This window comes from Mobula hypostoma, chromosome 9, assembly GCF_963921235.1.
Source record: "Mobula hypostoma chromosome 9, sMobHyp1.1, whole genome shotgun sequence".
NCBI lineage: Eukaryota > Metazoa > Chordata > Chondrichthyes > Myliobatiformes > Myliobatidae > Mobula > Mobula hypostoma.
The window spans coordinates 150,697,776-150,714,472 of NC_086105.1; the positions used below are offsets into that span (position 1 = coordinate 150,697,776).

The 16,697-nt window shown below is 48.1% G+C and overlaps 1 protein-coding gene across 1 annotated transcript in view; it reads left to right on the forward strand.

Moving 5' to 3' along the window:
• The window catches only part of LOC134352293 (glucagon-like peptide 1 receptor), a 62,852-nt gene that overhangs the window by 40,432 nt on the left and 5,723 nt on the right, over nucleotides 1-16,697 (forward strand). The window contains exons 10-14 of the mRNA XM_063059583.1: nucleotides 1,789-1,948; nucleotides 2,421-2,481; nucleotides 6,547-6,616; nucleotides 7,805-7,893; nucleotides 9,077-9,215. Of these exons, the coding sequence (XP_062915653.1) occupies nucleotides 1,789-1,948; nucleotides 2,421-2,481; nucleotides 6,547-6,616; nucleotides 7,805-7,893; nucleotides 9,077-9,215 (519 nt within the window). The remainder of the gene's footprint in view (nucleotides 1-1,788; nucleotides 1,949-2,420; nucleotides 2,482-6,546; nucleotides 6,617-7,804; nucleotides 7,894-9,076; nucleotides 9,216-16,697) is intronic.

Consider the following 16,697-nt stretch of genomic DNA (forward strand, 5'->3'; position numbering starts at 1 on the left):
CCAACAAAAAGGAGATTTATACAGTGCAAAGCCAACGTGTCTGATGTGCAATTGATAGCAATAAAGAAAAAGCACCCAAAATAAAATCATATAAAGTTAGTTTCCACCCCACCCTCCCACTACGCACTCCAAGCCACCCATTACGATATAAAGAAAAGTTAATCAGAGCTTTTGTCACCACAGAATTGTGAATATAAAAAAGGTGTATTGCCTACTACCTAAACTATAATGTATTTCACATCATTTAAAAAAAACCATAAAAATTAACCAGTAAAGAAAGCTGGATGTAAGGGACTAAATCACTGAAAGAAAAAGGAAGGTAGACCTTTAATCTAAAGAGGAGTTGTGAAAATAATCAAGAAAAGGTCCCCACACCTTAAGGAACTTTATGTCCGAATTAAGAAGTGAATAATGAATCTTTTCAAGGTCTAAGCAGGACATGATGTCTCTAAGCCATTGAGCATGAGTGGGTGGGGAAACATCTCTCCACCTAAGAAGAAGTAAACGTCTAGCCAAAAGAGAGGCAAAAGACAATGTTCGCCGTTTAGTCGGACTCGAACACATGTCAACTTCACCCAAAATGCCAAAAGGAGCAATCAGAGGGTTAGGTTCTAAATGGCAATTAAGAATATGAGATAAAGTTAAAAAGACATCTCTCCAAAATTTCTCCAAACTGAGACAAGCCCAATACATGTGGATAAAAGAGGCCTCGCCCACTTTACACTTGTCACAAACGGGACTAATATCAGAATAGAACCGCGATAATTTGGCTTTAGACATTTGAACCCTAGGTACAACCTTGAACTACAAAAGGCGGTGGTGAGTACACTAAGTTAACTGACTTAAGAACTGAATCCCAAACCTCGTTGGACAGAGAAATATTTAAATCATGCTTCCATGCAGTTCTAATTTTATCAAAGGGGGCACGCCTCAAGTCGCTAACTTATCATGAATATTATGTTTGTAGATATTAGACTTTTACCCAATGGGTTTATACAAAGAAACAAGTCCACAACAATTTTTCCGGGCATCTCAGGAAAATTTGGTATTAAAGGGTTAATAAAATGTCTAATTTGAAGATATCTAAAGAAATGAGTATGAGGTAGGTTAAACTTTGCAGACAGTTGTTCAAAAGTTGCAAAGCAATTGTCTATGAAAAGATCTTCAAAACGCCCGATGCCCTTTCTGTACTAATCATGAAATGTTAGGTCTTGCATGGAGGAAGATTTTTACTCCTCATGTATTTGAAGGATGTAAGTAATAAAGTCAATTCAATTCAATACTTCTCAGGGTGTGGGCAATCCTTATTTGCTGTTGGGAAGATGGTGGTGAGTTTCCTTGGACTGCAGTGCTGGTGAGGAGGGACGTCTATGAGTTTCAGTCCGTCAGGCAGCCTCTATGAAGGGGAGTAAACAGTTGGTGTTTTGGGTCAAGAGCCTCCATCAAGATCAGGATTTTGTCAGGAGTCCTAAGGGTCTCGGCCTGAAACGTCGAATCCTCTCCATAACTTGCTGAGTTCTTCCAGCATTTTTCACGTGTTGCTCTTGGACTCTCTTGGTTGTTGGTGCAAATGATACGTTTCACTGTGTTTCGATGCACATGTGATAAGTAAAGGTAACCTAATCTTAAATCTGTCAGGATCCAGAGGGAGCGGGTAATTGTCAGGATTTTTACAGTGATTGGGAGAGGATGGGGAAGGGATGACGTTCCTGGCAGGCTAGTACAGAGTCCCCGGGCTGAATAGTGTCCTGGGCCATAACCATTCTGCCGTTGTGCTGTTGATTCCAGCAGCTGCTGGCGTGCCGTGCTGTGCAGGTTTTTCTCCACTACTCTGTGGTGTGTACCTATCACTGGCTGCTGGTCGAGGGCCTCTTCCTCTACGTGCTCCTCGAGGTGTCGGTCTTCTCGGAGCAGAAGAGTTTCCGAGCCTACCTGCTGATCGGTTGGGGTACGTTGACAGACGGTAACGGCCTGTGTCACTGGAGGGTCGTAGGTGGGGGTTTGTGTGTGTCATCGCAACAGCAGGACTGCAGACTCCCCGAGAGATGTGCATTATCCAGGGGTGGGGCCGATCACTCAGCTCCACGAGGTTACCTGCCACATCTTCCTTCTCCTGCTTCTGGGATCTTGATCTCAAAACAGTCACATCACTGGCTGTGGAGCCGTGTAAGGTCTCGATGGAGTGGATGTGGTGATGTTTCCTATAGTGGGGAGTCTAGGACCACAGGGCACAGCCTCAGAATGCAAGGATCTTCCTTTAGAGCAGGGACGAGGAGGAATTTCTCTACCCAGAGGGTGACGAGTCTGTGGAACTGTGAGCAGCTGTGGGAGTGGATGGACAGTGTGGTCACACCTTGTCCGAGGCAGGCAGCGCGAACTGTGAGTCGCCCACTTTGATAATTCCTGTTCTCTGGTTGCAGGTCTTCCACTGGGATTCATCTTACCCTGGATTGTAGTCAAATATGTACAGGAAAACACAGGGTAAGTTGGCCCAGGCTCACACTGAATTCACTGGCACCCTTCGAACCCTGTGACAGCACAATTCATGGGAAACACAAAATACTCTGCAGATGCTGGGGTCAAAGCAACACTCACAACACGCTGGAGGAACTCAGCAGATCGGGCAGCATCTGTGGAAACGATCGGTTGACGTTTCGGGCCGGAACCCTTCGTCAGGACTGTAGGGGGAAGGGGAAGAGGCCCTATAAAGAAGGTGGGGGGAAGGTGAGAAGGAGAAGGCTGGTAGGTTCCAGGTGAAAAACCAGTAAGGGGAAAGATAAAGGGGTGGGGGAGGAGAGGCAGGAAAGGTGAAGAAGGAATAGGGGAAAACACAATGGGTAGTAGAAAGAGGCGGAACCATGAGGGAGGTGATAGGCAGCTGGGGGAGGGGGCAGAGTGACATAGGGATAGGGGAAGGGAGGAGGAGGGAATTACCGGAAGTTGGAGAATTCTATGTTCATACCAAGGGTCTGGAGACTACTTAGACTGTATATGAGGTGTTGCTCCTCCAACCTGAGTTTAGCCTCATCATGGCAGTAGAGGAGGCCATGTATGGACATATCTGAATGGGAATGGGAAGCAGAGTTGAAGTGGGTGGCTACCGGGAGATCCTGTCTGTTGTGGCGGACGGAGTGGAGGTGCTCGACGAAGCGGTCCCCCAATCTGCGTCGGGTTTCACCGATGTAGAGGAGGCCGCACCGGGAGCACCGGATGCAACAGATGACCCCAACAGACTCACAAGTGAAGTGCTGCCTCACCTGGAAGGACTGTTTGGGGTCCTGAATGGTGGCAAGAGAGGAATTCATGGAAGTAGAAGCAGACTATTCGGCCCTTCGTGCCAACCCTAACCCTTCAGTGAGATTCCCGCTCAAAAGTTCAAAGTAAATTTATTATCAAAGTACATTGTTACCATATAAAACCCTGAGATGCATTTTCTTGAGGGCATGCACAGTAAGTACAAGAAGCACAATGCAATGAATGAAAGACTGCCCCACCCCCCCCCAGGGTGGGCAAAGGACCAAGGTGCAAACGACAACTGTGCGAAAACAAAAAGAAAACAAATAAGTACACAATCAAATAAGCAGTAAATATTGTGAATGTGAGATGAAGAATTGTTAAAAGTGAGTCCACAGGTTGTGGGAACAGTTCAGTGAGGGGGTGAGTGAAGTTATCTATGCTGGTTCAAGCACGTGATAATTGAGGGTTAATAACTGTTCCTAAATTTGGTGGTGTGGGTCCTGAGGCTCCTCTACCTCCTTCCATGATTCCCTGGGGAGTCTCTCCAAATCCTTCCATTCCCCTGGTATCTAAAATCACACCAATCCCCATCTTGGAGACAGTAGCTACTGAGGCTCCAAACCCAATGAGTAGGGAAGTCCACAGGTTCATTTCCCACACTGAAGAGCTTTTCTCTTCATCTCTGTCCTGTCTAGTCGATGTTGAGGTTTCTACCAATGGTTTGACAACCCGGCCAGGGGAAGCTTCTGCCCCACACCTACCCTGTCAAGCTGTGTTGGAATTTTGAACACGTCAATGAGATGATTTCTCATTCTTCTCAAGAGACTATTGTAATCTAATCTGCAGATGCTGGAAATCCAAAGCAACACACACACAATGAGCAGGGGAGGGAGAAACACGAGGTGATGGTTGAAACTGGGAGGGGGAGGAGGAGGGGTGAACTGAAGAACTGGGAAGTTGATTAGTGAGAGAGATACAGGGCTGGAGAAGGGGGAATCTGATAGGAGAGGACGGAAGACCATGGAAGAAAGGGAAGGGGGAGGAGCACCAGAGGGAGATGATGGGCAGGTAAAGTGATGAGGTGACAGAGAGAGGGAAACAGGAATGGAATGGTGAAGGGGCCAGAATTGCCAGAATCCAAGAAATTGATGTTCATGCCTGCAAGTTGGAGGCTACCCAGATGGAATATAAGGTGTTGCTCCTGCAACCTGAATGTGGTCAGGAGAACGGGCCATGGATTGACACGTTGGAATGGGAATGGGAAGTGGAATTGAAATGGGTGGCCATTGGGAAATCCTGCTTTTTGTGGCTATCAATGCAAAAGTGCTTAATAAAACAATCTGCCAATCTACACCGGGTCTCTCTGAAGTACAGGAGGCCACACCGGGAGCACCAGATACCGTAGATGACCCCAACAGACTCACAGGTGAAGTGTTGCCTCACCTGGAAGGGCTGTTTAGGGCCTTGAATGGTAGTGAGGGAGGAGGTGTAGGGGCAGGTGTAGCACTTGTTCTGCTTTCAAGGATAAGTGCCAGGAGGGAGATCAGTGCGGAGGGATGAGTGGACAAGGGAGGAAAGCAGAGGGGAAGGGAGAGAAAGATGTGCTTGGTGGTGGGATCCCATTGGAGATGACAGAAATTACAGAGAAATGTGTTCTGGATGTGGAGACCTGTCGGGATGGTAGGTGAGGACATGAGGAACCCTATCCTTGGTGTGGTGGCAGGTGGATGGAGTGAGGGCAGATGTGTACGAAATGGAAGAAATGCGGGTGAGAGCAACGTTGATGGTGGAGGAAGGGAAGCTCCTTTCTTTGAAGAGGAGGACATCTCAGTTGTTCTGGAATGAAAAGCCTGATCCTGAGAGCAGATGTGGCGAAGATGGAGGAACTGAGAAAAGGAAATGGCATTTTTATAAGTGACGGGGTGGGAAGAAGTGTAGTCAAGATGGCCGTGAGAGTCAGTGGGTTTTTAAAATATGGCAGTAGATAGACAGTCTCCAAAGATGGAGACAGAGAGGTTGAGAAAGAGGAGAGTGGTGGCAGAAATTGGGGGGCAGGGTGGAAGTTGGAGGTAAAGTTGCTGAATTTGATGAGCTCAGCACGGGTGCAGGAAGCAGCACCAATGCAGGCATCGATGTAGCGTAGGAAGAGTTGGGGAGCGATGCCAGTATAGGCTCGGAACATAGACTGTTTCATGTAGCCGGTGAAAAGCGGGGACCCATGCGAGTGCCCATGGCTACACTTTTTGTTTGAAGGAAGTGGGAGGAGCTGAAGGGGAAATTATTTAGAGTGAGGACATGTTCCACCAGGCGGAGGAGAGTGGTGGTGGAGGGGAACTGGTTGGGTCTGGTGTCCAGGAAGAAGCGGAGAGCTTTGAGGCCTTCTGGTGAGGGATGGAGGTGTATAGGGACTGGACATCCATAGTGAAAATGGGACGATTGGGGCCAGGGAACAAGTATAATCTAGCTGTCTGACTGATGTAGATATACAGTGTGGTAACAGGCCCTTCTGCCCAATGAGCCCATGCTGTCCATGTGACAAGTTAACTACGAACCCAAACATCTCAGAATGTGGGAGGAAACCCACGTGGTCACGGGGAGAATGTACAAACTCCTTACAGACAGCAGCTGAACTGAACCCGGGTTACTGTAACCCCAGACTACTGCGTTGGCCCTGACTAACAGTTCCCTCTTTAATTGTTCATCACACGTCAAACCCACCAGCCCCGCAGTCAGCCTGTCAAGCTGTGCTGTGCTCTCCCTAGCCTACTTATCCTCTGCCCCGGTGGGGAGACCTGCCTACTACCTCGGTGTAGACCCACCAGGGCTCTGTATCAATGAAACACGTCTGAACTCTGGCCCAGTAACGCGGTGTGGCAGTGTAACATTTTGCAATCATCCCACCGCTGTCTGTACGTTCTCCCCGTGGCCGGGGGGGTTTCCAGTTCCCTGCCACATCCCAAAGGTGTACGGGTTCGGGTGAGTGAGTTGTGGGCGTGCTGTGTTGGTGTCAGAAATGTGGCGACACTCACTGGCTGCCCTCAGCTCATCCTCGGACTGTGTTGCTTGTTGAAGCACACGACACATTTCACCGTCTCAGAGCCCGGTGGTGTAGGCTGTAATCTCATCTCTGGCCAACACCCCCGGGCTCTCACTAGCCCAGCCCCTTTAGCCTCAGTCAGCATGGATCCTGTTACATACCAGCCCCGCTCCATGCGGTTTTGCTGAGCTCCTCCCCAGCGCTGGGACAGGTGCCGAGGACGGACCTGGATAAAACAGCATCAAATGTACGTTTGCATTTGTGTTCACCAGGTGCTGGAGACAGAACAAGAACATGTCCATCTGGTGGATTGTCCGGGCACCACTGCTTCTCGTCATCACTGTGAGTGAGCCTCTGTTCGCTGCCTGTCAGTCAGCCCTGCCTCGCTGAGGGGCGAGGGGATGGAGCTGGGTGTAACACCCACTCGTGCTGTGACCCTGCCCCAGCCGCTGACCCTTGGTCCTGAAAATGGTCTCGTCCTCTGCCGCAATGAGGCCACCCTCAGGCTGGAGGAGCAACACCTCGTATCCCATCTGGGCCTCCTCTAACCTGATGGTATAGATGAACATAGATTTCTCTAACTTCTGATCATTTCTCCTCCCTCCCGCTTCTCTCCATTTCCACTCCCCTCTCACTCCTTCTCTTCTCCCAACCTGCCCATCTCCTCCCTCTGGTTCATTTCCTCCACTCTCCTCTCCTATCAGACTTCTCCTCCTTCAACCCTTTATCAATTCCACCTATCACCCCGCCCCATTGCCAACACACCCTTACTTGGTCTCACCTATCACCTGCCAGTGTGTACTCCTTCCCCTCCTCACCTCCTCCTTATTCTACCACCTTTCCTTGGCTTTTCCAGTCCTAACAAAGGGTCTTGGCCCCAAATGTCGACTGTTTATTCCTCCCCATAGATGCTGCCTGAGCTGCTGAGCTCCCCCAGTACTTTGTGTGTGTGTGTAGCCACTGAATATCATGTCTGGGGGGGGTCACGGTAGTGTAGTGGCTACCATTGTGCTTTATAGTACCACTGACCCGATGCCTTCTGGAAAGAGTTTGTATGTCGTGCCCATGACCGCTCTGGTGTCCTCCCACGGGTCAGGGTTAGTAAGTTGTTGGCACTGGAAGCGTGGCGACACTTTCGGGCTGCCCCCAGCACTTCATCGGACTGTGACGGCCGTTGATGCAAATGACTTATTTCACCGTATATTTCCTCGTATGCGTGACAAGTAAAGCTAATCTTTAATAAGATCCCTAAAACCAATGCATCCCAGTTTATGTTGTCAGTATTATTTATCTTTATTATTTTGTCTTTTGCAAATCGGTTATTGTCCGCCTTTATGTGTAGTTTTTCATTGACTGCTATATTTCTTTATTTTCCTGCAAGAAAATGAATCTCAGGTGACACGTACATACTTTGATAGAAAGATTATTTTGACCTTGACCCCTGTCCGCCTCTCCCCCTCAGTCTGATGGGCACAACTGGTACAGATCTGAGAGGGGATCTCAGTTACTGCATGATTTCTCCATCTCCAGATCAACTTTGCAATTTTCATCCGGATAATGATCCTGCTCATCTCCAAGATGAGGTCCCCGCAGGTCCACGACACAGCCTGGAGAAACCGGTGAGACCCTCTTTGTTTCCTTCTGTTGACAGGGTGATGCCAACCAGCAGAAAGTTTTATCGATTCTGACAGGCGATGGAGAAATTGCTTTGTCTTGTAGAATTGTAGATAATTTATTCAGTATTGTGTTCCTGCCTGTTGGAAAAAGGGTGGCCCTGCCAGATGTATTTCACCCGGAGGTGGCACCCAAGGGTGACCCTGCCCAGATGTATTTCACCCGGAGGTGGCACCCAAGGGTGACCCTGCCCTGATGTATTTCACCCGGAGGTGGCACCCAAGGGTGACCCTGCCCAGATGTATTTCACCCGGAGGTAACACCTGGCGCATCTGGCCTCACAGCCCAGAGATCCAGGTCGATCCTAACTGTGGGTACTGACAGCTCTTGAACAGTTTTAAATGATGGCATGAACATTGATTTCTCCTTCCAGTAATTTCCCCTCTCCCCCTTCCCTTCCCTCTTTTTCAATTCCTGACTCAGGCCTCTCACCTCTCCTCCTCACCTGCGTATCACCCATCCCCAGTGCCCCTCCAAAATCCATTTCTTCCATGGTCCACTGTCTCTCCTATCAGATTCCTTCTTCTCAGCCCTTTACCTCTTCCACCCATCACCTCCCAGCTTCTCACTTCACACACTCTCCCCCCCTGGCTTCACCTATCGCCTTTTGGCTAACCTCCTTCCCCTCCCCGTACCTTCTTATTCTGGCTTCTTGCCCCTTCCTTTCCAGTCCTGATGAAGGGTTCTGGCCTGAAACACCGACTGTCTATTCCCCTCTGTAGATGCTGCCCGGCCTGCTGACTCCCTCCAGCAATTTGTGTGTGTTGCTGTGGATTTCCAGCATCCGCAGCATCTCTTGTGTTTCAAGTTTTGAGTGTTGCCTGATTCCACCCTTCGCAGCTCCCTGTCTGTGCGGAGTTTGCATGTTCTCCCTGTGACTGCCTGGGGTTCCACCCAAGTTCCAAATACGCGTGGGTTGGTGAGTTGATTGGCTGCTGTAAAATTGTCTCTAGTGTGTAGGTGAGGGGTGGAACCTGAGCCAGTTAATCAGAATATGGAGCTGGTGTAAGCTGGTGTGGACAGTGGGTGAAGGGCCTCTTTCTGTGCTGTTTCTTAATCTAGCTGTGTTAAGCGGAGTGATATAATTGACATGCACTTCTCTGATCTCGGACTGTGTTCATGTTTCAGTCTAACCAAATCAACTCTCATTCTAATCCCTCTCTTGGGCGTCCACGAGGTTCTCTTTGCTTTTGTCACAGATGAGAACGCCAGAGGCACGCTGCGGTACGTCAAACTTTTTGTGGAGCTCTTCTTTGGTTCCATCCAGGTAAGCTACAGATCAGTGGCGTCATTCCAAGCAAGGAGAAGCTGGTTTGCTCGTTGGTCAGAGGATGTTAAGGGGAGGTTTACTAGGAAGTGATAAGCAGAGGAGGTGATTTCTGTGGGAGGTCAGTGTGGGTGGGGGGAGCGGGGGGTGAAGTAAGAAGCTGGAAGGTGAACAGTGTGAGAGGTAGAGGGTTGGAGAAGGAGAAATCTGATTGGGGATGAGAGTGGACCATGGGAGAAGGGGAACAAGGAGGGACACAAGAGAGAAGCAATTTCTTCTCCCTCCCTCTTTCTGTCTTTTTCCATTCCCCTCTTAGCCCTTCTCCTCAGCTGCCCATCTCCTCCATCTGGTTCCCCTCCTCCTCGCCCTTCTCCTCAGCTGCCCATCTCCTCCACCTGGTTCCCCTCCTCCTCGCCCTTCTCCTCAGCTGCCCATCTCCTCCACCTGGTTTCCCTCCTCCTCACCCTTCTCAGCTGCCCATCTCCTCCGTCTGGTTCCCCTTCTCCTCAGCTGCCCATCTCCTCCGTCTGGTTTCCCTCCTCCTCGCCCTTCTCAGCTGCCCATCTCCTCCACCTGGTTTCCCTCCTCCTCGCCCTTCTCAGCTGCCCATCTCCTCCGTCTGGTTCCCCTCCTCCTCGCCCTTCTCAGCTGCCCATCTCCTCCGTCTGGTTTCCCTCCTCCTCGCCCTTCTCAGCTGCCCATCTCCTCCGTCTGGTTCCCCTCCTCCTCGCCCTTCTCAGCTGCCCATCTCCTCCGTCTGGTTCCCCTCCTCCTCGCCCTTCTCAGCTGCCCATCTCCTCCGTCTGGTTCCCCTCCTTCTCGCCCTCCTCAGCTGCCCATCTCCTCCTCTTGCTTGTAAGTGCCTGTCAGAATGAAAGGTAAAGATGCCCAGTATCAGGAACCCTTGTTTTCTAGACATTGAGGCCCTTGTCAAGGGGGAAAGAAAGAGGTACGTAGCAGGTATTGGCGGGAAGGAACAAATGAGGTGCCTATGGATTACAAGAAATACGAAAGAACACTTAAAGGCAGAGGATGAGAGCTGGCCTGATAGAGGTGTATAAGATGATGAGAGGCATTGATTGTGTGGATAGACAGAGGCTTTTTCCCAGGGCTGGAATGGCTAACATGAGAGGGCACAGTTTTAAGGTGTATGGAAATAGGTACCGAGGGGATGTCAGAGGTACGTTTTTCACTCAGAGAGTAGTGAGTGAGTGGAATGGGCTGCTTGCGACAGTAGTGGAGGCAGATATAATAGGGTCTTTTAAGAGACTCTTAGATAGGTACATGGAGCTTAGAAAAACAGGGGGCTATGCGCTGGGGAAATTCTAGGCAGTCTCTAGAGTGGATTAAATGGTTGGCACAACATTGTGGGCTGAAGGGCCTGTAATGTGCTGTAGATTTCTATGTTCTAAAGAAATCAGGAGGGCTAAAAGAAGGCATGAGATTGTCCTAGAAGTGAAGCAGAAGGATAATGAATCCTATGGGATATGTTAACAGCAAAAGGATTGCAAGGGACAAAATTGGTTCTCCAGAAGATCAGAATGGTAATCTATGCATGGAGACAAAAGAGATGGGGGAGATCTTAAATGGATTTTGTTGCATTGGGAGATGAACACAGAGTCTATAGAAGTGAGGCAAAGCAGCATTGAGGTCATGGACCCTAGACAGATTACAGAGGAGGAGGTGTTTGCTGTCTTCAGGCAAATTAGGGTGGATAAATCCCCAGGGTCTGACAAGGTGTTTCCTCAGACCCTGTGGGAGGCAAGTGCAGAAACTGCAGAGATATTTAAATCATCCATAGTGATAGGTGAGGTGCCAGAGGACTGGAGGTTAGGTAATGTTGTTCTGCTCCTTAAGAAAAGCTCTAAGAATAAACCAGGAAATTATAGGCTGGTGAGCCTGACATCAGTAGTGAGAAAGCTATTGGAAGGTATTCCAAGGGACTATTTGGATAGACAGGGACGGATTAGTGATAACCAGCACAGCTTTGTGCATAGTTGTGTCTATCAAATCTTTTAGAGTTTTTCTAGTTCCCAGGAAAGTGGATGAAGACAAAGCAGTGGATGTTGTCTACATGGACTTTAGCGAGGCACTTGACAAGGTCTCGCATGGCAGGTTGGCCAAGTAGGTTCATCGCTTGGCATCTAAGATGAGGTAGTGAATTGGATTAGACGTTGGCTTTCTGGGAGAAGCCCGAGAGTGGTAGTAGAGGGTTGCCTCTCTGACTGGTGGCCTGTGACTAGTTGGTGTGTCGCAGGGATCGGTACTGGTTCTGTAGTTGCTCGTCATCCATGTCAATGATCTGGAAGATAATGTGGTTAACTAGATCAGCAAATTTGCAGATGACGCCAAGCTTGCGTGTGTAATGGACAGAGAGGAAGGCTATCAACGCTTTCTGTGGCACCAGGACCATTGGGATAAATGGGCTGAAAAATGTCAGATGGAATTTAATGCAGACAAATGTGAGGTTTTGCACCGGTAGGTATTACACAATGAACTGCAGGGCACTGAGGGGTGTGGTTGAACAAAGGACCACAATCTGTTGAAAACGGCATCACAGGTAGATAGGGCCGTAAAAAATGCTTTTGGCACATTGGCCTTCATAAATCAAAGTGATGAGTAAATGAGTTGGGATGTTATGTTGGGATTGTATAAGATGTTAGTGAAGCCTGATTTGAAGTATCACGTGCAGTTTTGTCACCTATCTACAGGAAAGATGTAAATAAGGTTGAAAGAGTACAGAGAAAATTTATAAGGATGTCGCCAGGAGTGGAGGACCTGAGTTATATGGAAAGATTGAATAAATTAGGACTTTATTCCTTGGAACATAGAAGATTGAGAGGAGATTTGACAGAGGTATACAAAATTATGAGGAGTATAGATAGGGTAAGTGCAAGCAGGCTTTTTCCACTGAGCTTGGGCGAGACTACAACCAGAGGTCATGGGATAAGGGTGAAAGGTGAAATATTTAAGGGGAACATGAGGGGAAAGTTCTTCACTCAGAGGATTGTGAGAGTGTGGAATGAGCTGCCAGCAAAAGTGAGCTCAATTGCAATGTTTAAGAGAAGGTGAATACATGGGTAGTAGGAATATGGAGGGCTAAGGTCAGGGTGCAGGTCAGTGGGAGTAGGCAGCTTAAATGGTTTGGCACAGACTAGATGATTCCAGGATTGAATGGCTTGTCACATGAAGAGTGTTTGATAGCTCTGGGCTGTATTCTTTATACTTTATACTTTATTGTCGCCAAACAATTGATACTAGAACGTACAATTATCATAGCGATATTTGATTCACTAGAATTCAGAAGAATGAGGGGTGACCTCATTGAAACCTATTGAATGGTGAAAGGCCTTGACAGAGTGGATGTGGAGATAATATTTCCTATGGTGGGAGAGTCTAAGACCAGAGGACACAGCCTTAGAATAGAGGGGCATCCTTTTAGAACAGAGATGAGGAGGAATTTCATTGTCCAGAGGGTGGTGAATGTGTGGAGTTCTTTGCCACAGGCAGCTGTGGAGGCTGAGGCTTTATGTCTATTTAAGGCAGGGGTCAGGGCACGAAGGGATACGAGGAGAAGACATCTGAATGTGCTGTTTGTGATGTATATAAATGACCTGGATGAGAATGTGCATGGGTGAGTTAGTAAGTTTGCAGATGATATTGGTGGTGTTGTGGATAGCATTAGCAGACTGACAAAGGATACAGTGGGATGTAGATCAGTTGCAGATATGAGCAGAGAAATAGTAGATATTGTTTAACCAGGCCAAATGTGAAGTGTTACCCGTCGGTGGATGGAATATAAAAAACAGTACCGAGTTAAGGGCAAGACCCTCAACAGTGTTGATGAGCAGAGAGATCTCGAGAGACCACCAGATACGTAGCACTGGGGGAACCGAGTGTGACCCATACTGTTTTGGGGAGCTATGTCACTGCCTTGTGCACCTGGATTGGGCTTTGTGTTTTGCAGGAAGGGTTGGCGAATTATCTCAACGTCATGAGGACATGACCAGATTTGGTGTGGGGAGAATGTAAGACGCTGTAAGGTTTCACGCTAATGTAATGGCCTCTCTGTAATGTTTCACTGCTGAGGTAATGGTCTCTCTGTAGCAGCAATGTTTGGGTTATGACTAGAGATAACAGGGCCTTTGACATGTATGCTAGCCAATGAGAGGCATGTTGTTCTTTCTTGTGGGTCTGGGAGTGGTCTTTTGTTGGGGAGAGATGAGGAGAGAAGATGTGAATGGAGAGAGTTGGCGGACAGCGGGAGAGAGTGGACTTGGAGCGAGGGTCCGAGGGTCGGCGACACTCGGAGGACAACGGGGAACAAATGAACGGAACCGTGAGCTCCAACGTTGCACATTCGACTTTTTCATGAGGATGGGCCCTTTTCTTTTTGTTTCTTTACTAACCATATAGTCAAATTAAGAATTATAAAGCTCAGTTGTTTAATCGCACATTGTGTACTGTTTGCTGTTTTGTGGTACTGATTTCTAACAGGGGACACATCGCGCAGCATCCACCCAAACAAGATTTCTTAGGTTTGGCCGGGCTGAGGGCTCTCTTCCCCTGGATTAAGCCGCTAACCGAACCGAGAGTTACACTGCTTTCATTAGTCGAGGCAATGTTCAAAAGTCAGGAAGTTTATAAAAGTTGCCCCGTTATAGGAAGGATGCTGAGGCCTTGGAGAGGGTACAGAAGAGATTTACCAGGATGCAACCTGGTTTAGAGAAGGTGTGCTATAACGAGAGGCTGGACAAACTTGGGTTATTTTCTCTGGAGGAGTGGAAGCTAAGGGGAGATTGTACGTGGCCTATCAGCCGGGTCAACAGACCCCTACCAAGAGTGATTTCTCGCAGGTCCACGACGATTATTTGAAAAGGGAGCTTCGAGAGCGTTTGTCCATTGTACATGGCCTATCAGCGGTGTCAACCGAGCTCTACGAACTAAATAAAAGTACAGAAGGGTTAAACGGAACAGCCATTGTCGGGAGTAGGCCAGTGGCGAGAGTACAAGTGACAGGCTTTGGCTCAAAGGAGGCTTCGGCTCGGGAAGAGGCGTCAACTCTGTGACTATTAAGCGACTATTAAGGTTTCTTTTTTGTTTTATTCCCTCTCTTACTGTACCATTTAAATGGCTGTGGTGTGCTCTTTGTGTCGGATGTTGTAGAACTGGGAGACACAGAGTCTCCCGAGGAACTACATCCGGCTGCAGCTCCTGAAGACCGTGTTAGGGATCTGGAGCAGCAGCTGGATGACCTTCAGCTTATACGGAAGAGCAGGGAAGTAGTCACCCCAAAGCTGCAGGAGGCGAGTAGCTGGGTAACCGTCAGGAGAAATGGAAATAGGCAGTTAGAGCAGAGCACCCCTGTGGCCATTCCCCTCAAAAACAAGTATACTGCTTTCAATACTTTTGTTGGGGTTGACCTCCTGGGAGAATGCCATGGTGCCCGGATTACAGGCACAGAGAATGGGTCCGTGTGCAGGAGGGAAAGAGAGAGAAGAAGGGAATGGCAGTGATAGGGGACTCGATAGTGAGGGGAACAGACAGGAGATTCCGTGAATGTGAACAGGACACCCGGATGGTATGTTGCCTCCCAGGTGCCAGGGTCATGGACGTCCTAGATCATGTCCACAACATTTTGGAGGGGGAGAGGAGGCAGCCCAAATTCTTGGTACATATTGGTACTAATGACATAGGAAGGAAAAGCAATGAGGTCCTGAAAAGAGAACTTAGGGAGCTAGGTAAAAAGTTCTCTAAAGCTTCCAAAAAAGGAAACCGATTTTTACCAACAGACACACTTCTATGACAAGGGTTGGGCTACTAAAATGTTACATCTCGTCAATCTTGCTGTACACTTCCGAAACATGGACTATAACACCAGAACTCCAAAGAAACTGAGAAGCAACAGAAATGTGGTTTCTTAGAAGAATGCTGAAAGTATTATATAGAGATAGGGTAACTAATGAGACAGTACTCCAACGTGACCATACAGAAAGATCTTTAATGAGAACATTAAATGAGAGGAAACTTAAATTCCTGGGCCATGTCATCATAAAGGGGGAAATAGAATGCCTTACATTACAAGGCCGTATGCCTGGGAAACACGGAAGAGGAAGTCAAAGAAGAAAATATATGGACACTGTGAAAGAACTAACAGATCTAAGTGTGTGAGATATCATTGACGCTGTGTGGGATCGTTCGATGTGATGAGTCATGATCACCCAAGTGTGTAACGCACAAGGCACATGAAGAAGAAGAAGGTAAAAGGCTAAAAATCAGGACCTCCTGGGTAGTAATTTCTGGATCGTTGTCTGTGCCAAGCGCCAGTGAGGTAGAAACAGGAAGACTTGGCAGATAAATGCATGGCTGAGAAGTTGGTGCAGGGGGCAGGGCTTCAGGTTCTTGGATCATTGGGATCTCCTCTGGGGGAGGTATGACCTGTTCAAAAGTGACGGGTTGCATCTGAACCCGAGGGGGACCAATATTCTTGCAGGCAGATGTTGGGGAGGATTTAAACTAACTTGACAGGGGGTGGTGGGAACCAGAGTGAAGGAACTCAGGATAGGACAGATGGTAAAAAAGTAAAGACAACATGCAGTCAGACTGTCAGGAAAGGCAGGCAGGTGATGGGACCTAGTTGCAGCCAACAGGCTGAGTATCAAATCATTAGGGATGCAGAATCAGAAAGGAGAGCAAATACGGTACTCAAGGTTTGTATCTCCATGCAGGGAGTATAAGCAATAAGGTGGATATCTTGTTGCACTATTACAGATTGCCCGGGATGACGTTGTGGCCATCACTGAATTGTGGCTGAAGGATGGTTGTAGTTGGGAGCTGAATGTCCAAGGTTGCACATTGTATCGGAGGGATAGGAAGGTAGGCAGAGGGGGTGGTGTGGCTTTACTGGTAAAGAATGGCATCAAATCAGTAGAAAGATGTGACATCGGATCGAAAGATGTTGAATCCTTGTGGGTTGAGTTAAGAAACTGCAGGGGTAAAAGGACGTTGATGACAGTTATACACAGGCCTTCTCAACAGTGGCTGGGAGGTGGACCACAGGTTACAACAGGAAATAGAAAAGGCGAGTCAAAAGGGCAATGTTATGGTAGTCATGTGAGATTTTAAAATGCAGGTCGATTGGTCGGTTGGTAATGGATCTCAAGAGAGTGAGTTTGTTGAATGCCTAAGAGATGGCTGTTTAGAGCAGTTTGACATTGAGCCTACTAGGGGATCAGCTATACTGGGTTGGGTGCTATGTAATGAACCGGAAGCGATTCGGGAGCTTAAGGTAAAAGAACCCTTAGGAACCAGTGATCACAATATGATTGAGTTCAACTTGAAATTTGATAGGGAGAAAGTAAAGTCTGATGTAGCAGTATTTCAATGGAGTAAAGGAAATTACAGTGGTATGAGAGAGGAGTTGGCCAAAGTAAATTGGAAGGAGATTCTGGCAGGGATGTCAACAGAGCAGCAATGGTGTGA